The sequence below is a fragment of the Oreochromis aureus genome, linkage group 7 (assembly GCF_013358895.1).
Source record: "Oreochromis aureus strain Israel breed Guangdong linkage group 7, ZZ_aureus, whole genome shotgun sequence".
In the NCBI taxonomy this organism is placed as follows: domain Eukaryota; kingdom Metazoa; phylum Chordata; class Actinopteri; order Cichliformes; family Cichlidae; genus Oreochromis; species Oreochromis aureus.
This window is the reverse complement of record NC_052948.1, coordinates 52,129,839-52,156,628: the sequence shown is the minus strand read 5'-3', so window position 1 is coordinate 52,156,628 and position 26,790 is coordinate 52,129,839. Positions and strand designations below refer to the sequence as shown.

At 39.2% G+C, this 26,790-nt stretch overlaps 1 protein-coding gene across 2 annotated transcripts in view; it reads right to left on the bottom strand.

Moving 5' to 3' along the window:
• LOC116310464 (netrin receptor UNC5D-like) overlaps positions 1-26,790 on the bottom strand; it is a 171,526-nt gene that overhangs the window by 48,246 nt on the left and 96,490 nt on the right. For both annotated transcript variants that reach the window (XM_039614396.1, XM_039614397.1), the window contains 3 exons: positions 21,167-21,373; positions 322-465; positions 5-108 (listed from right to left, as the gene is read on the bottom strand). In XM_039614396.1, the coding sequence (XP_039470330.1) occupies positions 5-108; positions 322-465; positions 21,167-21,373 (455 nt within the window). The remainder of the gene's footprint in view (positions 1-4; positions 109-321; positions 466-21,166; positions 21,374-26,790) is intronic.

The window sequence follows — 26,790 nt, the reverse complement described above, 5'->3', positions numbered from 1 at the left end:
TCACCTCAGCCACAGGCACTCCCTCTGGGGGACGACAATGCAACACAATCATGCCATTCAGAGGCACCTCAGTGCCTTGGGGGTCCTGCTCAAAGTTCTTCCGCAGGTCTAGGCAAGAGAATAAACAGCCTGCTTTATAGAAGAATAGCACAAAGGAGCAAACAAACATATATGCACAATTGTTTCATGTGTGACCTTCTCTACTTATGTATGTACAATGAATGCTTTCTACATAATCCCCTCACTGGTTTATTAAAGTCAAATAACCTTCGCAGACACAGTAAGGTCAGGCTGGTATCAAAGTGACATGGTTTCGCTTACAGGCAATCCGGACTGTTGCCTTGCGGCTCTTGGAAGTTCCCAGGTGACTCCAGGCGACACACAAACACCAGTAGTCCTCTGGGCCATGAAAGTCCTCCACCTGCTGACGCGACACGTTGATCATCACTTCACGGATCTTCAACCCTGCAGGCGAAACGCATGATTGTTTAGATTAGCTTTCATTATATTGCAGGGATGATCAATCAAAGAGATGAAGATTTGCAGGGACAAGATGATGAGTGAAATTTGAATCTGATAAGATTATCAGCAGTAAACAGATCTGCCATTTGCCAGGAGGAGATGGAGGACAGTCTGCTTGTCAAATCAAATCAATTTCAGGGATTTTTGTTTAGACAACAATTTAAAATGTTGTCCGGATGAAAGTGTAGCCGGATGTTATGCTTTCGTCTGGTTAAGTCACAGAGCAGACCATTTCATTATTGACATAAATATATATATGCCACTAGCAGCACTTTAACAAAGCCTTGTTCAAGTTTTAGCCCTGCAAACAGATGGGCAGCAGTGCAAAGTTCTTGTTGTGGTAGATATATTTGGTTTTGAGCCTTCATATCCTCTCTCACACAGCCTGTAAACCATAATCCATTTATAATGAAGTGACACTAAATGCTTTCCAGCGGAAGCATTAACTGAGGGGGGGAACACATGAGCTTCTTATTGTTCTGAAGAACAGCATGGTAATGTTTTTTTTTCTTTAAAAACATTTAGAGGTCCATTTCTGGTCATTCTTTAGTGGATGTGTATTGTCTGTGATGCACCCATAATGAGATAAGTTTCTGAGACTACAGATGAGAATATAAAAGTGCTGTATATCAAGTATGCCAGACCATGCACGCAAGATGACAAGCTTGGACCATTAATGTATAATAGGGTAGCTTCATCGGGTATCAAGGAAATTGTAGCTTTCACCCAACACGTGTGATGTCTGTCTAGCCTTGCAGAAAGCTCAATTTCAGCCATCCAGCTTGAACAGACTTATTAATATGTGTACACAGAGTAATGGGCAGCTAATGTTCAGTTTCTAGTGACCAAAGTTGTCATTCCCAGCAGCATGCAATTAAGCCTGAACAGTGTGGAATAAGATAATAACAAAGACCCACCCCTGGAAAGAAACTAGTATTAGAGCCTAACGGTAGATTCTGGAGCAGCAATGACCTACAATAGCAGTGCAGTAACTATAGCGGGTGCATCTCATGTCATCACTTCTTGAGTTTGACTTTTTCTAATAGTACTGTTAAAATGAACAATGTGCTGGAGCACTGGCTTAAAATTTTCTGGTCAGCTGAGACCTTTCTGTTTGTTTTTTTCTGGGTGCTCTACATCTGGTAGTATGAATGCCAGCATGGCCGGTTGTCTGTCTCTCTGTGGTAGCCTTGTGATGAACGGCAACCTGACACAACTGCACTGTCTCTTGCCCAGTGGCTGCTTGGATAGGCTGCAGCCACCTATCGGGGCGCTGATATTAGAAGTACACCAAAGGAGTGAATTCTGTTATCCTATGAAGCCAACAAACTAACAATGGACTAATTGGACTTTTTCCACCATAGGCAGTTTTTTCGCTGACAAACCTCCATCTGGAGCTGGTTCTTCTTGGTCTATTATGTCTTGGAATGATAAAAACTGCAAAAGACAGCTGTAAAAATTGCCAAAAGTTGGATGCTCAGTGCCGCATTAATACTCTGTTTCCTCTGGCTGCTGGTGTTTTGCTAGAAAAATAATTGGGTCTCCATTTAGTAGTATTTTAATACAACTCTGATATGACTCTCGGAGAGATAATTGCAAACTGTGAGGCTGTTATCAATGACATTACACTGACAGCAATAACACTGGGATGTATGGATGCATTGTTTTCAATTACTTATCTGTAGGCATGCAATCAGAATCCAGCATGGGGATGGGTGACTTCGCCACATGCAAGAATATTTTCTTTATAGAAAAGTAATTACTGATGTATACACTCAATCAATAATAGTTTGATTTCCATAAAAGTATAACTTCTTAAAAAAGTCAGATCGTCTTTGATTTATGGGACAGCTAACAAATCTTACTTAACAGCATATCTCATAACAGCTGTTCAAAAATCACTATAAAGCTTGGCCTCATGTGGCTTATTGCTTAATTACACAGACCTACACTTGTAGAGGAGTCGTCTCTCCACAGGCTTTTGCCATCATTCCGTACATAGACGGCAGCTTAGACATGGGCTGGGATTAAATGAAAACTAATAATGGGAAATGAAAGGTTATCAAAGGGAGCCTAATGAAGTAATGTTAAACAGAAATGTTCTCTGAAGACACTGTAATCCTCTGCAATGACTGGCTGATATTATGTACAATAAGCCCCCACACTCAGTGCACTCCTCCCTTCCACTGTTACAAATTAGAGACGTAATCAAGAGTCCTGATTAAGTGAGAGTGAGGAACATTTAACTGCAGGAAAATAAAAAACACATGATTGCACCCTTGAGAGGGACAAATGTGTCAAATCAAATCATGAGAAATTTGCAGGGTTGGTGTGTCACTGAAATTCAGCTATTTTAATATGGACAGGTGGATTTGTTTCCCTTTGACCCTCTCATTTTCTTTTGACACTCAGAACTCAGGAAACACACATACACCATTCATACACTACTACTATTACTTTTACACTGCCTTTACAGCAGACACCTTCACACCACACAGTTCTATTAAATTTTTAACTTTTATTTATATAGCGCAAAATCACAACAACTGCCTGAAGGCGCTTTATACTGTGAGGTAAAGATCCTTCAATAATACAGAAAAAGCCCCAACAATCAGAAAACCTTCAAAAAGGAAGCACTTGGCGACAGTAGGAAGGAAAAACTCAATTTTAACAGGGAAAAAGCTCCAGCAACCATCTGCTTTGATGGGTTGGGGTTAGGTTGAGGGAGGCAGGGCAAAAGGCACACTGTGGAAGAGAGCCAGAGATGAATAAAAACTAATTATTAAATGCATTCGTTCTGGGGAATCTCTGAGAAGGACTGCTCACCACATACCTTTAAGGGTTTTATTCTCTATTAGCATTTACAGCAGCCAGATGTAACACTAATGTGATGTTGGCAGTTGGCAGAGCAGCAACAACTCCAAAAACAAGATGAAGGATGTCATCTCAGCTCTGTGTTTTGTGGGTTCATGACTACAACAAAGTTGAAAAGACAGCCAGAAAAAGTTGTTGATCCCAGCGGCTGCAACCAGCCTGAAAGGGGTGGGTGGGTGGGTTCAATTTAATATGTAGTGCTATAACACTGTAGCACAAAAACACTAATATGCTGCATGTGGCACAGATGGCACCGCAGAGCTCGTCACACATGCAGTCAGTGTGGTTTTTTACTTCTTTATAATCCAGTTTCATCCTTTTCTCTCAGCATTACGTTTCTGTGTAAATGTCCGAGTAGCAGGTTAAGAGTCAGGCAAGTCAGTATTTTCTCATTCGCATACAGCATTAATAAAGCCTGGACTTCACAAGCAGTCCACTTCTCAGCATTTTCTTCTATTTTTAGAGCTAAATGTTGTTTACACAGCTGATGTTTACATGGACTTTTTTTTTATCAGGCTGGTTGCCAGGGCTGCGGTGACATAAAACATACGTCTCGCCAAATGACTGTATACCCTGAACAATTGCATAGCTTGCACAGCTGAAAGAGTAAGCTATGCAATTGGCAATACAGAGAAAATACGAGCTGCTAAAATAGTAGTAGTGTGGTGTTTTTCTCTTTCATTACAGCCAAATGCTGTAACATTATTTAACTATTTTGTTTGAGTATGAATTCAGAAAGATTAGCTTTTTTTAAGTACACTACAGTGCATGACCAATAGAAAACTGGTCCAGTTGATCCACTGGGCTTATGAGTATGAAAATAATTCAAAGGTAAGGAGACTAGTTAATGGGGTGGTCATATTGCCTCTTTATTGAGGCAACATGATGATGATCAGTTTCTTTATCTGTCTGATAACCAAACCACAATGGTGAATTTAATGAAACTTGGTGGGAAGGTGGAACATGGGGAAAGAAAGAACTCATTAAATTTTGGGGCAGATCGGGATTGTAATAGGTCACTTGTCTCGGTGGAGGATGCGAGCTGCAAATGCAGAGCTTCTCATCATTATTAATGATGAGGGAAGCAGAAAAAACCCAACAAAAAACCCAACAGTTTGCTGTCCCTGATGCAAAATTTTAAGCTGAAAGCAAGCGAAATTTATTCGGAGGTGAAGGGAGCTACAGCTCTGCAGACTTAGTGCAAAAACACCTTTCTCTGGCACACAGTCACCATTAAACAAAAATTAAAAGGGAGAAAATAAAAGTGATGTCTTCCCTGTCAGGCTGTTTATAATTATGCAAAAGCAAACTTACAAAAAATAATCTCAGTATGCTTATATGTCTTTCCCTCACAAATGCGTACAAATCCTTGAGAAACTGGTAATAAAAGCCCAAATTGGAAGGGTGGGTATTGTCTCTCTGGCTGTTCTTTTGAAAGTTATTCTGAGTACAAGGTTCCACCACATTAGGCAGAGATCAAAGGGTCTATTCCCTTTTTTCAAGTGTCCTGAAATGCCACTAAGTGACACCATGTTAGAGAAATTATCCAATAACTGCTCAGTCATGCTGGTCCTGATGGTGCATTCAGGAATACTAACATCCATTCACTTCCTTGCACGCGCCTGTCCCTAGGTGCCCGTTTATTTCTGTTTTACCACTTTTTCCCTCCTGTGCTCATTCTGCTTTCTCTTCAGGCTCAAGCCAATAGCCTTTGACAGTGCACCACAAAGCCCTGACAACAGACCTCAATGAAGAGTAAGCTTCTCTTGCCTCTTTAATCATGTACACTAATATATCTCTAATCTAGCCTTCACAAGAGACATACCAATCCTGATGCTCACGCACCGTTCTGGGTTGCTCTCATTCTCTCTTTCTTTCACTGTTTCTCTTTTAGTGCATTTGGCACGAGGCCTGTGGTGTCTTCCTACTAGCTTTAGTCTATTGTTTCGCCTTGGCTGAGTTGATGAAGAGGCCCTAAGAGAGCCAGGCAGCGCCAACTACAAGTGGCTTCATCCGACAGGGCCTGACTAGTCCGGCTCAGCTCAGTCCACAGGATGTCTCTGTCGTACTTAACGCCACAGCAAAAGGGGATTTTCAGCATTCTGTTTGTCGGAGGGATCCTTCTGAGGCAGCTGTGTACATAGTTAGTGGGTGACACGGCGTGGGCTGAGGGTTGAGGTGGATGGATATAGCTTTAGGAAAGCGTCTGTCTGATGTGAACCCAGCTTTGGGGAAATGTTTGTGTGATGTGACATTGCGGCATGCATCTCAGCATGTGGGGGCTATGAGGGTTGGCTGAAGGCCAGACACAGACGAACCCTGCTAGACAAGCGGAACATGCTCCCAGCAACATCTTCAGTCTGGTCCCAGCTGTGTGTGTCATACTTAATCCTGGAACCAAAGGGACGCATTACTTCATGCATAAAAAAATCATGATAATTCAGCCATTAAAATGCTGCAAGTCCTTATTTGTGTCATTCCCCCAGTTGCCTTGTTTATGTTTATCCAAAAACCGCATGGCTGCTTATTAGGAACCACTTCTGCATACATAAGTAGTTTTCACTCTGTGGGCCACTTCATTTGTTTCACTTACATTTCTTTAACTAATAGTTTGCGACACTTAGAGACTCGAAGGCACCTCGCTTTCCTCTCACCAGTCCGCACCTTCCTTTCTTTATTGTGAATTTGTGCATGGCTGATGGTATCACGCCGACTTCTAGGATCACAATGCACAGCAGAGGGGTCAGTCTGCTGACAGGACATCAACAGGAATGGATATCCATACTTCCTGTGTGCAGTGGGCACTCACACACTCTCCTTTAATCAGTTCATCACTAGATCTGCATGAGCTGCTATCCTCTCCTTCTCGAGACAACCAATATAGTATCCATTTTCAGCCTCTCTTTTGCGCCACAATCATCCTCTCTATTTCCAATGTCCTCTTTCTCCTATTATCCCCTCTTTCTCTTATCTCTCAATCAGAGTATCATGCTTTCAGCTGAAGTCTATTGGCACAGATATCCCCTCTGTTCCACCTTCCTATCTCCTCTTCTTTCACTCTGTCCTTCAATTATCTTTTGAGTTCTATCACTCATTTCCATCTCTCAAGCTCTCTTACAGCACTTCAGTAGAGACAGAAATAAAGTCATCGTACTCGGGTCAGAGCATGTGGTACACTGTCTTGTCTTTAGAATCTTAAGCCAAGCCCATTTCCAACCGAAAAGCAGAAACTGATAGATTTAACGCGCACACAGATTTGATGCTGCTCCCTAAATTCTGAGTAGTTTATCCATGTGTGTTGTTTTCCTGAAGGGAGGCTAGAATGTGGGTTCCAGCTGAGCTCTGTCTGCCTCAGGTTTAGAAAAAACGAGCAATCACAAAGGGATAAGAAAATAGATTACATTGTTGTACTGTTCAGCAATTATTGTGCTGTCCTATATGCCGGTCAGTGGTACCTTTGTTTTTCTTGACAAAATCCAAACTATAGGTTTGTCCTCAGAGTGAATATGAAGATGCCTTCCGATCAAATTTGCAGCAATTTAAAAATCATTTAAGCCTTCGGGGTGCTAAACTTTCTATGCCATAATTTAGCTTGTCTCTTCTTTTCTTTTCTCCCACAGTAAATTTCTCTTTCTCCGTATCTTGTCTAATGTTTCATCCATTAGACAAGACAACCCCTCAGAGTTTCTGGAACTGCATAACAATGTATGAATATGGATATGAATATGTTCCCTACAGAAAGCTCTCTGTTTGTGTTTATGTCAGACTCCCATTACTGTCAGTGCCGATCAGTCTCATGTTTCAAAGTTGCCTTTAGTGCTAAAGCTAAGGCATGCATACATTAATGGCCCATTTAGCAAAGTCAGTCTATTTGGTTAATACCAACCACCCATTTTTGATGCGTCAAACATAGTATGCAGTTACACTTCTCAAACAGTCATTGATACCCACAGGGAAATTGACTTATTGCATATATATAAATATATAAATACAACATGCATTTAGATTTTGGTAAGATGCTGTAAATTCAGTCAGGTTACGCCACCTATTCCTCATCGAGACTGACATTATGGTTCCTTCTGCTCTTGCTATTTGACTTCTGTTATTGTTTTTCTGCATTAAATAACAGTGTGCTGATCAAACTACTGAAAACCTGTACTACACTAAAAGTGAACTATCTCATTGATAACTCTAATAACTCTAATGATAAACCCTTTTACTGGGTGGTGAATGAACTGAACTTTAGTCATATGCAGTCTTGTCAAAACACATTCATCTAAGGGTGTTATGTTTATCATCTCATATTAAATGTGTCAAAAAAAAAGAATCATGTGTGACATCATCTATACCATGGTGTGATACAACACAAACTATATGCAAACGTGTTACCATAGTCAGATAAGCAGCTGTGGAAATTCTTTGCTGCTCTGTCATGTTGGACAGGCTGTGTTAGGGTTATTGGAAGAAAGGGATAGCATTCAATGTAGTTTTTAAACAAAAACTACATGTGCTTAGAGAGCAAAAATATATCAAGTGATCTAGCTCACTTTCTCCTCCAACATCAAGTGAAAATATAAACTAAACCCTTACAAAAACTCATTGTTTCCAGTCTCTATCAAGACACTAAAGCAGGGGTCCCCAATCCCAGTCCACGAGGGCCGGTGTCCCTGCAGGTTTTTTGATCTCACCCGGGGTCAACACACCTGAATCACATTATTAATTCCTTACCAGGCCTCTGGAGAACTTCAATACATGTTGAGAAGGTAATTTATCCATTTAAATCAGCTGTGATGGATCAAGGAAACATCTAAAATCTGCAGGGACACCGGCCCTCGTGGACTGGGATTGGGGACCCCTGCACTAAAGAGTAGCATTTGAATGCTTGGATGTACTGATGATGCATTTGTTGAAACAAAGTATGTAAATCTGTGTGTGTGTGTTGGTTTTTCAAAATTGTTTTTTATTCATTAATTTATTAAATAGTTGTTTTTACTGCAATTTAATGGTTAAAGTGAAAATAATTACAAATAATTAACAATTCATTTGAAAATTTCATCTTTAATTGTTAATAAACAGCCTGCCAGTACCCCTGTCTGTTTTTTAAACATTTGCTCGTTTTTAATGTGTTTTGTTGATTGTGAGGATAAAAACTTCTACACTTTAAGTCTTACTTATTATAAGGAGACAAGACATGCAAACTTGGTGATTACAGTCCTGTGTAGCCTTAACCCTCTGATGTCTAATTTTTGTTTTTATTAAATTATTCTCCCAGCTCTTTGCAATCAGGAGGGAGAATAATCATTATAACTGACACACAGCAATAACTGCTTACATTTTGTTTTCTAAAAAAGTCAAATTTTGCCTTTCCCTAAAATACAGGGACACCATATTGACCCCAGAATAAAATATGGTTTGATCACAGACCCTTTGTTGCACATAAAAATTGGCTGAATGTGAAGATCTAAAGCACAGAGTGCACACATTATAAAGAGCGCTTTCATTGCTACATTTATGTATTATTATTCACTCCAGCGCTATTGAAAATGAGGGTTCTCCCTCAATGTATTTTCTAGGATTTTAAATAAATGAAACGATCACAAGTGTTAATCTGGCAGGGTCATGATCTCTTATAGTACAAGTTTTGATATTAATTTGCCCATTCATAGCTCTCCAACCTGGATGCTGAAACAAGGTTTCCCTCTGCAGTCTGCCAGATACTGTTAGGTCCATAATTTGTTGGACAAAGGCACAGTGTTTGAAGGTTTGCCTCTCTACACCACCATAGTGTTGAGTTTAAATCAAACAGCCAATGTTTGAAGTGGATACTTTCAGCTTTAATTCAAGGGCTTTTGCAAAAAAAAAAAAAAAAAAAAAAAAAAAAAAAAGAAAGAAAGAAAAAGAAAGAATAGAGGGTCCCCCATTCTCAAAGGCTCAAAATTAACTGGATTACTGACTGACAAGAAGTTACATGGACAGGTGAGGTCCATTCCCTGCTTATTTCAGGACAAATGAAGTAGACTTAATATCTGAAGTTGATTCAAAGTGTTACATCTGTGATTTCTAACTTTCTAATAATATCATTTTAAATGTGAGGGCTAAAAAGACATTTTAGTGCAAATGATGGAGGTTGTCTTTTAGATGAATAACCAAAATGAACCTATAGGAAAGACAGTAAAAACTTCAGGAGTTGTTGAGTCACTGATCTGGACCAACTCGGCAAAACCAAAAGGCCTGAAAGACCACAGAAAACAATTGAAGCGCATGAATGAACTATTTTCATGGTTTAGAAAAGCAACTTCACAAAATGCAGACAAGTCAAAAACACTTTTGACAAGGCAAATCATTGCCTAGATCTACAACCATGCCTTCAATACATGTAAAACATGGTGGATGTATGGTTACCAATGGAACTGGGACACAAATGTTTATTAATAAAACTGCTGACAGAAGTAGGAGTATGAATTTGTCCTGTGAATCAAAAACAAACAGGCTGTACTCTGCTCATATTTAACCAAATGCTGCAAAACTGACAGGATCCCAAATGGATAAAGATTCACACCATACTGCAAAGTAAGTCACCTGATCTCACCTATAAAGAACCTGCTTTTCAGGAACAGAAGACAAAAATAAAGGCAGAGAGACCCACAAACAAGCAGCAACTGAAAGTGTCAGCAGTAAATTCTCATCTCAAGGCAGCAAAAAGCATCTGGTGATGTCCATGGGTTCCTGACTTCAGGGAGTCATTGCCTGCAAACGATTTACATGAATGGTGTTACTTTGTCCAATTACTTTTGTACCTCTGAACAAAGTGTTTTGCTTCTTAAGCCCTCAAAAATGCCTAAAAGATTAAACTACTGACTCATAATTGATCTTAGGTAGCTTATTAGCATTAATTAATTAGCTACAACCTTTTATTTGACAACAGAATATTTTGAATATTCAGAGTATCTTGTTCCCAGACAGAATTTCTGGCTCATCCAGATGAAATATATATGAATGTCAGGGACTCTTTTTACTTATTAAAATACAGAAACAGCAGCAGCAGAATGGATTGTATGCGTTGCCCAACACTTGCCACTTCTGAGTGGCGATCTAAATATTTGTGGCTGAAGACAGACAGAAAATGGACACGTCTGGGCTGTAGTTCTACGGCCTGTTCAGTATGTTGGAACGTTTTGCCCTCTAGGGGTAAGTCAGTCAAGTAAAAATTATGCGCCTTTTTAACCACTTGTGATATCATTAATGTAATTGTTTGAGATTTTTACAATAACTGAACAAGAACCTGCCTAGAAGGCAAATAAAAATCAAGAAAATTCTTTTCTCTGATAGGGAGAGAAAAAAATAATACTGCAGTTTAGCCTCAAAGAAGGAGATTTTGGTTGTCTCTTATTCCTTGTGGGCTGCTGACTTGGACTCTGTGACTGCAATTACATATTTCACTCTCATGCCTTTGACTGGATGCAGATGCCAAGTAAGTGACACATTATTTTTACTGTCCTGCCAATTATGAGTCAACCGAGTGGTCATTTTCTGCTTTGTGTTTGTTATAAAGTAAAGCATCCTCCCTTTGGATACCTCACCAACAGCTTACTTTTTATTACAGGCCACAAGTAGCACTTTTAAATGTTGGTGTTTTTCTCTTTGGTATTTTCATTTCCTGCATAGTGTGTTTGGCACAAATGTGTGAGGAGAGGCACAGAGAGTAGTTGTAGTTTCATTCAAATGAGGTTGCACAAAAGCAAAGTGTTGGTATTTTGGTGAAAGCTGGATCATAGGCATGCTGGGAACACATGCAGAAAAGAACCAGGTTCTGTCAGTTCCCAATGAGCCACGACTCCAGGAATAACGCTAAAATTAAAATAATACATTTGAGTTAGCATTTACAAATGAGGAGACGAAAGTTCAGAAAAGAAAATTCAACAGGGAGTTGGAAATTAATAGGTGATACTAAGCATCTACAGGTGCTTTATACTAAAAGAAATACGACAACCTTTTCCTTTAGTTACTTTAATTAAACATGCCTGTCTAAAGGAAGCAGGACAGCTTGGTGATAAATCTGCAGCCTCTAATTTGAAAAGTAGAGCACTGGGCAGAGCCATTGTGTGCAATGATTCACTGTGTTTACATTGATTAAATCATGTGCAAACAGAAGTAGGCTGCTGCAGAATAACCACACAGACTTCTGCGCACATCAGACTGCTCAATTAGATCTTTGTTGTTGTGCCAGTGTATGTGATGTCCTGTGGCTGCAACGGACACAAGCAGTTTAGGGTTAAAAAAGAAAAAAAAAAAATCAGACATGATTAAAAGTTCACACTGCTCTCATGACCATTAATTCTCTTCTTGCCCCCCCCCCCTATCTGAAAACACCAGATTACCAGCAGGCAATATTCCCATGTGTCATGGCCTCCTTTTTTGTCTGGCAAAAGTCGTGTTTCACTTTCAATTTTTGAAAAGCATTTTAGCTTTTATGTGATAAAAATGCAAAAAAAAAAGTTTTTCCTTCAGCCAAATGTAGTAATGGCATAAATAAATTATTCCTATTGTGTTTTTTGATTTCTATAGTTAATGTACAGCCCAAACATTAGTTTAAGTACAGCAGATCACTAGAAAATCTAACTGGGCTATATCACACATCTCCACTATTTGTTATTGAATGCCACACCATCTGTTTTCAGCTGTGGATTGTTTTGCCTTATTACATTCACGTCAAACTCTGCATTATTCAGACAACATTATTTTCCTGCTTGGAGAAACTCTTTTTTTAGTGAGTTGTTTTCAAAACGCCACTCTGATTGCCAGATCTATTCAAAAGGTATGAGAGCAGTAATGAGACTGTCGGAGAAGTTTAATGTTTGTCCCCACAGCCCTCCATCTTGTTGTCTGCTTTAGCTCTTCCCTCACTGATTCATGATTTTGGTTAGCCCATCCAAAGCATCTTCCCTTCATCCAACAGTGCCTGGCGTCACGCAAGAAACTTTGATTTTTGTAACAGCTCAAAAAACTGTATCTAAATGGGAGAGCTTGAAATTTGGGGGTTAGGAGTAATTCACATTTGTGTTGAGAGCAAAAAAATAAGACTGATGCTGCTCATGAACAGCTAGCCTGACTCTGTAACAAAAGGCCATCTTCCAGCACCTCTAAACTGCAGGTGCACAGCAGCAAGATAGCTTCAGCGTTCCCCCCCTCCCCTCCATATATACAGCTGCCTCATTTTGTTTTATATTTGCAAATATCTTAGATTCTGTTGCATTTTGTACAGTGCTGTGCAAAAATCTCGAGCCACGCCTTAGGTGCAGCAATTTGTAGCATGTGTAGATTTAAATGGAAATACAGCATATTAGGTAAAACAAGCTTGAACACCAAGGTCAAAAGTTAATGTTTACTATGACCACCTCAGCACAGCCTGAACTCTCTTAGGCAAGCTTTTCTTTCATGTCTTTCAGCAGTTCTCAGGAATAGTTCTCCAGGCTTTTTTAAAGGACATGTTTGGATGTTGGCTGCATTTTGCTCTGTTCTCTGTCAAGGTGATCCCACACTGCTTCAATAATGTTGAGGTCAGGCTCTAGGAAGGCCAATTCATGACCGATAGTCTTCATTGTGTGTATTTTTCTATCCAGGCTTCTACTACATTGGCAGCGGGTTTGGAATTCTTTCTATGCTAAAAAAAATGAAGCAATTTCCAGTTAGGTGCTTTCCAGATGGTATTACATAGTTGGTCAAAATAACGATGGTACTTTTGAAGAATCCTCAACACCAGTGTCTGAAATGCAACCATGATAAAGCCTTCACCATGTTTTAAAGGTAGCTGTTGGCACTCACTGTTTATACCTCTCTCCTGACCTCCTCTCTACATATTGACACATATTTGAACCAGAAATTTCAGATTTGGATTCATCACTCCATTAAACATGTTGACACTTCAATTCAGTTCCTGTGTAATTGGCAGACTTCAGCCTTTTCACCCTATTTTCTTTTTGTTAAGAATGGCAGCCACCATTTCTCTTGAAACTTCGGTGAACAGTAGATAGATAAACTGAAGGTCCTGTGCTAGGTCTTTGCTGGATTATTTTCTTAAGAGCATTATTTCAGATACTTTTGATCTGCTGTAGATAGTTTTTCAGGCCTGAACCCTTTATCTTTTGTCCTCGAGTTGTCCATTTTTTTCAAATTTTTAAGGATTCAGTGTGCTTGAATGATTCCTAGGTCAATGTTAAGGAGCTTACCAAATAAGTAAAAGTTAATTTGAAGCAAGTAATATACAAAGTCTGAGTGAAAAAGCAAAGAATGTCCAAAGAAAAACTTTCAGAAATAGACTACTGGTGGCTCGAGACGTTTGCACAGTAAAGTGAATAAAACATAGTCAGTTGCAAAGCACTCATTCCCAAAGTTTAACCTATACAATCAAAAAACACCTCACTCAAATGCAAGAAAACCTATAAAACTGCAACAGAAACCTCAAATGGTTTCCACAGTGCTTGGATACTCAGCATTCAGTGTCATCATTTATCTCAGCAAACATTTCTGTATTGATAGAGGAAATATATTTCAGGGTGACAGCGCACCATTGCCCACTTAATGGTTTGAATAGCACAACAACGTTATTATTCATGGATAATGATAACAAATGGACATTCATTAGAGGTTCTACAACCTACACTATATATCTCAGTGACATGACAACACTGTCTGGTTTGATTCTTCAGAAAACAAGAAATTATACCTTTAACTCTTTCAACACTTTGGGTGTGTACCATGTAGTAAATGCCAATAAAAAGGCACTTCTATCTTTCTGTAGACACACTTTGTCAAGAAGAAAATACATAACCTCAAGTTAAGCAAGACAGTGACCCTGCTGCTCAGTGCTGTCTCAGAGAAGTGGTATGAGTTCAGTTACATACACAGCGGCATCCTGGAATAAATACAAAAACTTCAGTAGTTTTGGTGTTAAAGTTTAAGCTGAGTCCCGATTAGCTCCCAGAGGATATGAATTAGAGGTATAAAACACATATTTAGCCATTACATGCTGTTCAAAATATTTTACCGTGCTACACATCTTGAAAGTTGTGAAAATCATGATTCATCAATGCTCTGCTTATGGCACTTAAGCTGTTGATGGACTCACATTTGTACAGCGCTCTTCTAATCTTACTGTCCATTCAAAGTACTTTCACACTGTAAGTCAAATTTACACACCCATAGGCATACGGTGGTTTTATCTATCACTCACTCACATACCACAATTCGAGGTTCAGTATCTTATCTCCACTCAACCTCCTCTAGTTCCTGAGCCAAAGCCACCACTTTACACATCTACATTTCTTTTCCTTTTTACAGCGTTGCCTCCTGGGAGGGACATATATAAGGCTAAATCTGAGAAAAACAGAACAACACATTGGTAAATGTATATCTGCCTTGCTGAGTTACCTGCCTCTGGAAAGATGCAGTCTCCATCCTGTGCCTTAAACCCCCTGGACAGACAGTGTTATGGCATGTGTTGCTGAGTCTGTCTCCATTTAATTCACAGCTTACTGCTTTAATAGCTACAGCACCCTGCTCTCTGCTGAACCCAGTGGCCATTCTACCACCTGAGTCAGACTATAATAGCTTGTCCAGAGATATAGCTGTTCACCTGCCTCCTACAGATGAAGCTGGATGGAGAGCCAGTGTCTAAGGCAAGATGCTCATTTTCTCAACATGGGGTTCGTTGGCTCAGCTCTGTCTGTGTGTAACATAGATATGGCTGGTAATGGATGCTGTTCGAAAAGGCCCACTAAATCTCTGGTCGGGTTGAAAGAAATCCTCTGTGTTTATGAAGTCTCAGTACTAAAGCACGACCAAGAAGCAAAGCCACATATCACTATGGTAACCAAACAGCTTGGGGTTTCAGCAGGTCATACTGTCTTATTACATGCATGCATTAGAGCTTAGATGTGTTTAGTAACCAAGTAAGACAGAAAAGTGAGAAAAAGAGCAGAAGTCATCAAAATAAATTAACGTGAGAGAAGGGGAAAAAGCTTAAATATAAATCAGATCAAGTCTATTGTATTTACACAGCAATGATGACATACATAGTAAGGCCAAGACCTTATAGTACTTAACTGTTTCGCAGTGGGAAGGAAAACACAATTTTAAAGAGGAAGAAACCTCAGACAGAACCAGGCTCAGTAAGAGTGACCATCTGCTGAGACCCGAGAAGAAGAAAACACACATTACTTTCCAAGCATGCAGCATATGTGAGTGAAAAAGTGTCTGTGAAAGAGAAGCTGTCATTTCACCCCCCTGAGAGTCAGTGTGATGTACAGTCTGAGTGTCTTAGCCATGCTAAGGGCTCTGTGAGCAATAGCTTTAAGGTAGATTCTCATATAAACAAAGAGGACGGCTCAGTAATTGACAGGTAATGTTCAATATATAGGAAGAAAAATGAGAAACACCCGACCCAAAAATAGAGAAGAGCCAAAGTCCTCCATCAAAGCAAGCTGGGCTTCAATAACACCTCAGCAGTGCCGCAAGCTGATCATCTCCATGCCAGTCCACTCTCAGGCAGTAATTTGTGACAAAGGAGCCTGAACCAAGTATGTAATGTATAAAAAAAGTTGGGCATTTCTGGATTCAAAAACATGCTTTTCATCGTCAGTAAACATGATTCTGAGTAAAATTCAGCTGAGGTATTTAAACTTAAAGGTTTATTAATCCAAATAGTTAATCATTAATGAAAAATGTGCTTGGTACTAACAGTAAATTTCACATGGTACCTACATAGAATTTACATGTACCCAAATGATTTAAATCAGCATTTTGAGCACAGTTAATTTTTTAAGCGTTTATTGTGAATCATTCTTTGATTGAGCTTAGGAAATAGGCTAATACGTAGAGTCATAAATAATACGTACATAATCATCCTCATCAGAATGCCAGAAAATCATAATACATGAATAAAATACCTTTTTGACTTAAACTCAGACAAAAAATGTAATGTTTCTTTTTATCCTTTCTTTGTCATAGAAAGAAAAGGTTACTTCTGAAAAGTAAACCTGGTACTAAGTTGCTAAACTAAATGATTAAGATGCAGTCTTATTTTCTCTCACCCCGTAGCAATAATGAATAGTTTTTCTATTTTGCTTGCAAATTGTGCTTTTATATAAAAAAGATCAAAGAATGCAAGTGGAAAAGGCATATTATTTTTCCTCAATGCAAAAAAAAGAAATTCACTTAAAAGTACTGTAGGGTATTAGAGAGCCACAAAGTGATGGGTAATAATGCTGCTGGCTATTATTTTTTCCATTTTAGTTGCAAAAGCTCGTTACAATTTAACTGAACAAAACAAATAAATATGGAATGGGGTGATGTCTGAAAAAAATGGTATAGGGGAAAAAATTATGCTGCGCTTGAAAGAACATCTCCACAGTGCACAAATGATATGTTAAGAAATGATAATTTCAAGATTTGAAGCGATTTACTGCTTTCAAAGAGAGAGTGTCAGAGTATGCAGTCACATCCAAGTGTGGGCTGTCAGAAATGTCCAGGTCCAGTGTTTTTTAAAATCTAATGATACTGGCATTAATGTTGAAACATTTTGTTCTGTACTATTTCAGCCATCATCCAATCAAGTAGCTTTATGAGTTTGTAGACACTTAACGTAATGCCAGAGGGTCACAGCTTCATGCTTGTTCTCCCCGGCTCCACAACAAACTGCTCCATTTATTTTCAGTTTCTCTCTGCAGTGTCTGGTAACATGGTTGTGCACTGAGATGGTCAATGAGACAAATTTCCTCTTAACGAATACAAAATCCTTTTGAGACATTCTGACAAGTAGGATGTATTTAGTGTTATGTTTCTGCCCATCCAGTAAATCCAGTATTCAGTTGCTAGTGTGCGAGCGGGAAACTTTTCTTTTTTTTTCTCCTAGAGGGACACACTGGCTAAGATAAATTAAGGGCCACACATTGAATAATTGGATTTAAACATGAAGTACAGAGCTGAATTATTTTAAACTCAATCAATCTGGTAGCTATGGCAGATCATTTTACAGTGAGCTATTTTTCAACACAGAAATGCTGATCCCTTGTTTCAAAAAGCAAGAACTTCTTTATAGAAAATATAAACTTTTTAAAAAACTTTAAGATTACTTACATGAAACAATCCATTTACCCTTATGCCAACTTTTTAAATTACCATACATTTTACATGAACCACTGTAATTGTCCATGATAAAACACTCTGCACTATGTTATGAATATATAATAAGTTGGGCACAAATGACATATGTTGAATGTGACACGTGAAACATGCAAATGTAGAATGTAACATTGCATTTTCTCAATCAAAAGAATTTATAATAAGTGTTTTTCAAACCATATAGTATTAATAATCGCTGTATATGTGATAATGTTTGTGCAAAGTGTCGCTGAGATATAATACATACAGACATATATACACTACAATCACTACAGTAAGGTAAGCAGATTACTTTATAATCATGAAAATGAACAATTTACCATTAGAGTGCATTGACCAAAGAAAGTATCAATAACAGACACTTATAATGAATAAAATTAACCTCAGATCATTTCTGCTCTCTAATTACTTTTCACTGTTTTCACTTGTGTATCTACCTCAGAGTTTAATACTAGTTCAGTATGGACTAACATGCCTGAATGAACTTAATAGGCTAGTATTTATTGTTTCTGAACAGGCATAGGGTCATATACAATCCATCAGTAATGAAATAACTGTGGCATGGGTTAGATGTTGAAATATGCAGCAGAGGACAGATGTCTAGCTATCAGTCAGGATCTGTAACATGTTCTTCAAAGAAGAACATGTGTGTTTGTTTACACGCATGTGTTTGTTTACACAGATAAGAGGAGGGAATATCACTCACTGTGCTTTTCTTAACGTCAAGAAGCGAGCAAATATTTTTTTAGGAACTGTTTTGTCTTCCTGAATATGTGCCACATGTGTGTGTTTAGTGACTCTGAGGCCCTCTAGTCACTATAAACTCCTCTACATTCATCAGCTTGTCACTGACTTTGCCCTTATGTCCTTCAGTGTTCAGATCAACCAGCAAGCTCTGGGTCTAAAAAAATGTCACAGAATTACTAAAAACAGCACTTCCTGAAATGCCCACTTGAATCTGGCTTCCAAACACAGACAGTATAAAATATGGAAATATCCAACTGAAACATTACGGCTATTTATGCCATCTATCCATTTTCTGCCTATGGTTGATGCCTGAGCCACAAAAACTGGGTCCATTTGACATGAGCCCCTCACCAAATACTGAGCACCTCACCCTCCCACTCTTCAGACGGAGATCATTTGTGCTGCGTGAATCCACAGTTTCATTTTTTTGGACACTACCCACAGCTAGTGGCCGTAAGTGCGGGTGAGAATGTTGACTTCACTTTCACGTTCAGTTCTCTCTTCATCCTAACAGACCACAACACCTGTTACATTACTGCAAACACTGCACCAATCCATCTGTCAATCTCCTGTGTCCTCACGTGTAAGCAGACCCTGAAATGAGGATGATGATGGACCCCTTGTAGCTCCCGAGCATGACATCTCTAAAAATGGTTTTCTTAGCTGAAATGAACCAATACGCAGCAAGGTGCCTAAACTGACAGAGAAACTGCGTAAATGCTCTCTCGCGACCGTCACAGGAAACAGTCCTAGCTGCAATGCTGTCTTCTCTCCCAGTTCTCAGATATTTATAAAGTTATACTACCAAGGTGGTGACAAAGAAAATAAAACAGACTTCCCAAAGCAGCTGTTGACATCACCGTGGCTAGATCCATATTTTCCACCTTCTATGTTTCTCAAGTATATTTAACCCATTTCGAAACTCCTGTTGCAACATAGTTTAAGCACTTTATGAGGAAAAAGGGAAATATAATTTGGTTTTTAGGAAAAAAGCAAAACAAAAACAAACAAACAGAACTTGGCTTCAAAATAGAAGTGTGGAGTTGTAGTGTAACAATAAGACCAGACTCAAAAGCCAGTGTGTAGTATGTCTTGATGCATGGTCCGGCTGTGTGTAGGCAGGCAGGAACGGAGGACCCAAGTGTAGACACAAACGCGGAGACAGAGACTTAAGCTCAAAAGTTTACGACAGTTTTCAGTGGGAGAAACGTTTTCGTCACTCATCCAAGTGACTTCTTCAGTCTCAGCTCACTGCAGATTTCCCCAGCCTTATAAACAGTACTTTTGCGCAATGACTGAAACTAGCACCGCTGATGAACAATGGGCTGTCAGGTCAGTTTCTTGATCACGCTGTGTGTAGTATAATAACAATCAAATAAACCTCCTCAGAGCTGAGAAAAACAGCAGAGTGTAATAAACAAAATATAAATCCTACTTGTAGGAGGATCAAGCTGTCACTTTATGGGGGTGGTTTCTACCAGTTTCTCTATATATAGATACATATGTGTATATGTTTGATTAAATATTTTATTAAATTACTTTACAAGAGCTTCTTATCTTTACTGTCACCACATCTTTGGTGCTATAACAACAGTTGGAGGGCAGAAAACAGTCCTCAGAATAGCATAAAAAAACTTAGTGAGTTTAACAATTCATCTAAATGCAGATGTACATGGAAAACTTGAGTTTTTCTGTGTTGTGCCTCTGTTTTGCAAAAGTTGCTCAAAAGTTCCAAATAAACTATTACAATACATCTTCCAGCAGGCAGCGTTTAGAACATCCTGACACAGTCCAGGTCAGGAAAAACTATTTTACTTGAGGAGATACTATTCTGTCTCTGGAAACCCTTTGCCTTCTGTACATCCCTTTCCTTATGACCGTCCCACTGGAGACGGATATGAGTGGTGATAAGAAGCCAGATGGGAGCAGAGCTATGAATCCAGAATAGAGGCAGTAAAAGTTTAGAGGTCCGTTGTTAGCTGTGAGAGGAGTTACTGCATGCTATTGTGTGTTAAGTGAAGCATCAACCATCACGCAATGCACTAATACATTTTTTTTTTCACAGTTTTAATTTTTGAGTACAGGTGATTATGTGTCTTCTGAACAAATGGATACAAGACCACAAATAAAACTAACGGTTATTGAAATAAAAACAGGAGCTGCTCGCAAGATACGCTTGTAAAAAGTTAATTACAACACAAGCACATTATGAGGAAAAAAGGAAGTATAATTTAGTTTTTGTTTTACTGCTAAATTCGCTGTACAAACACAAGTGCAATCATGAGATATTTATACCCATCGTGAGATGATGCAACAAAAACTGACAAGAGTATTAGAAAAGAGGGAAAAATGCCTCTGTGGTCTGAATGGATTTATTTTGAAGTTAAAACAACAACTGGATTTCAGTAAGTTGCATCAGTAAAAGACACCATTCAGTGTTCAAAGTCTAATCCCAAAATTGAACAAGTTGATGCGTTTCATGCTCTAACAGTTGTCATTTCTGCTCAGATCAAATGTGACACAGAGTGTAGTCTGTAAAAGTGAGGCAAATACATTTACAGGGTTGGATGTAGCCGTAGGCATTGTCACAAAGCCCCATTAGCAAAGTTCCTGCTTGAGACTTTCAGTGCTTGCTGCCTGCGATATGAGTGATATTCACATAATGTAAAATGCCAGATACGGTTTGACAGGGAGGACGGAATTGAGTTTTATGTGTACATTTGCACATCATGTGTGTATACAACTCTTTTAATTAATCAATGTTCGCTATACACATATCCTACACATTCAACTGCATGACTGTATCAAGGAAGTTACATATGTTAAAAAAAAAAAGTTTCCGTACCTGTTGTGAGATCAGTGTGCTCTTGAGACGTGTGCTGGCTCTGGTGGACCCAATCACCATTGCACTTGAAGAAGATCTGGAGCGCAGGCCGAGCTTGACACCGGAGCTTGATGGGATTACTTTTGACAATGTAGGCATCAACAGGCTCCTCCAGGAAGTGAGGCAGGGTCCCAGATTGTCCATGCTGGAGGGCTTCACCTCGTTGACCTAAAGAATTAAATCAGAACGAAATTCAGACTGATGAAACAATAATGCAAGATCATGTGCGATCATACCTTATCATTGTCATAGCAACCCCGAGCGCCTGCGCTCCCTAGTGCACGTATAACAAGACTAATTCAGGCATATTTTGCAGCAAGAGCTGACACACAAGTGGGAGCATCCAGTGACATTGTAGTACATATAAAAAGAGCTACTTCAATAATTTTAACAAAGCACAGTGCTGTGCAAAAAATACAATAAAACCTTTCCCACTAAAGGTCAAAACAAACTTGCTTCACCACTTCAGGCAAAGACACATCGTCGACCACAACCTGTCTGCAAACCTGGAGATACTAGCAGCTGGTGACGTGCGACCCAAATGTAAACAAATGACTTGACCCTAAATGCAACATCCCAGGTAGAAAACGTTTTTCTGTTAACTATGCAGAAATGTTGTGCAGACACAAGGTTTACTTGTAGTCTGAACTAATTTACTTGAGTTATTGTTAAAGTAAAATGCTAATCAGTTATGTTACTTTTCCTTAAAATGTCCAGGGAAAACTCTACCTTGGCTACTTGTTTGGCCACATCACCTACTAAACAATAATATATCATTATTAATTAGAGTATGCAGTATTTCCATAATATTGGCTATTACTCAGGTGGTAGAGTGCGTCATATAATAATGATAATAGTAATAATAATCATAAGGTCAGGGTCTTGATTCCCAGTTTGCATAGTCAGTGTTTGAAGCATCGTTGGGCCAGACACTGAACCCCAAGTATCTACAATGTGAATTTTAGATAATAGTGCTTGGGTGTAGAAAAAGTGATTGTGTTTGGGTGAATGTAGTACAAAGTGCTCTGAGTGCTCAAAATTGAATAGAAAGGTGCTATATAAATCCATTTATCATATAAAGCCAACTTAGCTGTCTCTCTGCATTCCCCTCATTTCATCCTCTTCCTCTGGACTTCTGCAACCAGCCCAACTTATGGTCTTTACTACCTCAGTCACATTAAGTCGGTGCACAGTTGTGCAAAAACAACAAGAGAGTGTCAACACCTAGTAAATGAGCTTCAGCTAGCATCAATAGTTGACTCAACATATATATTATTTTCTTTTAGTTTTTTAAAAATATGGTAACAAAAAACAGCAGCAGCGAAACAGCTTCGCTAGAAAGTGAAGAATGACAATTTTTCGGGAATTTCTCGGGATAACTGAGATATGAGGTAAACCTGCTAGAGTGCTAAACATGAAATGTAAACACTACTTCACAACCAGTTAGAATTTGAGTGATGAGACACTATTTTCAATGAGCAAACTGAATTTATGGACAGCACTCCCACAAAGTAAAAATAGCTATTATAAAAAAGTTTAAGTGTAATTACTCCAATAAATATCTCACTGAAATTGATCAAAATACAGACATCCTAATGTTGATAAGGAAGATCAATGATAGCCCTATAAAAGCAGCTTTGTAGTCACTTGTTGGTGTTCACTAAAGACAGCTAATTCAGTTTAAGAATTCACTGAACAGACACTGGCAACACATTAACAGGCATAACTCCCTTCTTCCTTTGCCCGTCTGAGATGTGTTCCAGTCGGCACACGTTTTGCTACTTCTGAGGCCCACAAGTGTAATTACACTCTGACTAATCCCCTAGTTTGCTGGAACCTCTTTCATGCAAGTGTGAAGGGTTTAGTGAGGCAAACCGTCCCGCACACCTCCCCTCCTGATACCAACTCCCCACTGCACACTGCACTCCATAGTGATGGGTGTACCTCTGAAAAATCCCATCAGGATTAGAGAACCCACTCTCCCCTTTTCCCTTCCTCTCTCTAGCTAATCTAATCCTCCTACCTTTCCTGCCGGATGTCTCCTGATCGAGGGAAATAGATAAAAAGTGTCTGTGTGATTCCTTGGCTGTGAAAATCACAGTACTTGCCTGGTGTTCTCCCCACCGTGCGACACATTCGCATTCACATTCTCTCCCTCATTCCTGGAATTGAAGCTGAACAAAGAGACATGCTTTTAATTTCAAAATGACTAGCCGCAGGCAAGCTTTTCTTGTACAGAGTGCTCCAATTTGTTTTGCGAACGGCACATTGACATGGCATGTTTGTGTTTGGATAGATGCAAAACATAGACGTGAGAGCGCATCCAGAAAATGATAGATGGGAGCAAGAATACACAAACAAATCGCTGTCAAATAAAGCAACAGCACTCAGAGTAATGACTCTTCTGGTAATAGATCAGGTATTATACTAATGCTTACCAACATGGCAGTTTAATGCCTCTGCTATTATTACCTGTACCATCAACATCTGCATTAGTAAAGTTTTAGCAAAGCATTACAGGGTTTATTTCACTAAGTAGTCTGTTCAGATTTTCAGGTTTTATTCAGCTGTTTGGAACATATTTCAGCAGACATAATAAGACAGATACAGGAAAAGAAACTGGTCTGATTTAAAATGCTGGGTAATTTCGGTGTATAATTAGAAACATAAGGACTTAAGTGTTTAGGCAACAAGATTATGTTACTTGCTCTTGAAACTACTGATCATATATCACAAACATCAAGCAAAGCCTATGCTGTAGGATGCTTCTTTGCTTGTTAACGTTGTTTTAGGGAAGACATTAGTTTAAGTGCTTGTAGATCATGGTACAGTCTCTAAAATGTACGCCCGCAACCTGAGGTGTTCCTCAAGGAGAAGTCCTCGGTTCCCTTCTGTTTGTAATGTGTTATCCAAATGCATTGACCACATTAACAATAAATCTCATAAAATTTCTAAAGATTTTTAAAATCCTGGGTGTCTTATCTCACCTTAAACCTTACTGTCGTGCAAAAGTAATAACAAAATCAGCATTGTTTCATCTTATAAACACAGCCAAAGAAACTTGAAAACTAAGTTTTAGAAAAACCTACATCACCCCAGCTCCTAAATCTTTACACTCACTGCCAGTAAGCTATAGGATTTAAAGTTTTATAGCATTTCTTTACATGGAGCTGGCCCTAAATATATTTTTGATAGGTCTGAGCAATACAACCCTACTACACACCTTACATCGATCAGTACTGAACTGGTAGTGGTTGTAAAATCAAAGCAAGGTGAAGTAACTTTTAGTCCAGTCCATACATACACACATACATAAAATCAGGCTTGGCTTGAGGTATGTACACATTACTTCCTGTAAGTATTCTGCAATTTGGCTCAAATTACGTTATACTTTTTAACATTCTAACAACATGCACTCTTTCAGTTTGTGGCCAGATTTTATACTGGTTCATCTGCATGTTCACAGGACAGGCTGAATCTTCTCCCATCAATTTTTCTCGTCGCTGTCATTCAGGGAACCGTTGCACCTTGTGCTTTCTCAGTTTTCACGGTGATCTACAACCAATGCCTTCGCCTGGCAATAACACATAAGGGGCACCGATACATCTAGCCCACTCTGAGAGGAAAACAAGATATCACTGCCAAAGGGCTGAGTGATGGCTCTATTAAACACCCTCTTTTTCTTTTCCTCTCCCTGCCTCTCTATCAGCATCACAAGCAAACAAACTTTTGTACCATAACAGTCTGCTAATATGACATTAGCTCTAAGGCATCTTTAAAGGACACCTGTTAATGTTTCAATTTAACATGCCATCTCCTCATATGCAAAATTACAAGCAATGTGTGGTCTCTTTTGTCAGTTCAATATATTCCTCGCTTTTGCTGTCTAAAGGAAATGAGGGGGAGAAACCGCTCGCTGACTGGACTAATTCGGTAAATCTTTTGGGTGGTAGACTGTTTCCCAAAGAGAAAGATGACAGCTGTGATTCAGAAAGACAAGCTGATGTTTGCCAAATTCTCCTCTACATTCAGCACACTCAAATGTCCCATCCCTCTCCTGTATCCATGTCAAACACCAGCTGAAGCTATGGAAAACTGACATCTTGACACACAAACTGCTGAAGATCATGTAGGTACTCTGACTGTGCCAGCACAAACACAGGGCTCCAACAACATGTCCTCTTCCTGCTGTTTCTTGTTTTATGCCTATCAAATTCTTGGCACCTGATCAAGATGCCTCTAGGACAGCTCCCTTTGAAAGGTTTTCTGGGTGAGCCAAACTGGGAAAGACCCCAGAGCTCACTGGAGAGCTTTTGTATCTTGTCTGGCCTGTCAATGCCCAACATGTTGCTGGGAAAAAGGACATCTGAAATACCTTCCATAGCCTGCTGCCACGGTGACCTGACTTCGATAAACTGATGAAAATGGATGGATGGAAATTGATCAAACTCAGACATTACATTGACTTCCACCCCGACCTTAGAGTTCAGACTACAGATCATGACCCAGATGTTACGTGTGCACTTCTTCTGCTGTTTTGCCTGCCAGTAGCCTCTTGTGTCTCTATGCCAAACCTTTAAACTTCTCCTCACCCTACAGTTACCTTGATATCCCCACCATCTGCATCACTTGACCTTCCAGCCTCCCTTCACATCTGGTGCTCATTCCTTTATCATCAGTTTAAAGATATCAGTTTTTTTGCAGTACTGTATTCATTTTCCAGATTGTCTTCAGTAGGCTTATAGCATCCCACTGAGCTAGGCTAGTTTGTGCCCACTTTATTGTGACCTTTGCCTGAATCTGATATTTGTTTGTCTGGTCTTTGTCTGTGTTGTCTGCTTCTACCTGCATGCTACTGACATTGGGCGATTTAAGCAGAGCCTTTTTGACCTTTACTTACTTACTCTTCAGTTTTGGCTCCCGGGGATTCACTGATGCAATAACCCATGTCTCTATATCAAAATATCACGAAAGAGGGGAAACGATACTCTTTTTGGTCACAGCCTTCATAGCGAGCTATTAATATGGAAACGAAAAGTTAATAACAAGACTTCTTCTCACCCAGCAGCTAGTGCAAAAAGGCTTGCCATGATCCACATAGGGGAAAATATCTAAAAAGGCAATGTCACACAAAATGACACAACCCACATTCCACACAAAGCCTGTGAATGGCTCACAAATGGCAAGTATATTCCATTTCCTGGCAGAACTGATTGCAGAAGGATCCTCTTTGTTAAGGAGCCACTTGCCTTCAGAACCTAAAGCCCCGCTCTTAACAGGAAGTGGTTGTAACACTTTATGAACATACAAACCCAACACAAAAAATTAGGAGTCTTGATCTTAATGCAAGTCTATGACACAATTAGGAGGAATGGCACAATATTTCTCCTCATTATTGAGCTGAAGCTTGTTGCTGTATAGGTGGCTTTACAATATACTGTTATCCAGCATGCGCTGTGAGTGATTGCTTTCAACAAAGTGTTTTCAATAAAGAAGAGAAAGTTTGCATGTTGTTAGTTAAATCAGATGGTGCTTATCTAAAATTGTGACTTAGGGGAAAATCAGAGCATGAGTTATCAATTCCA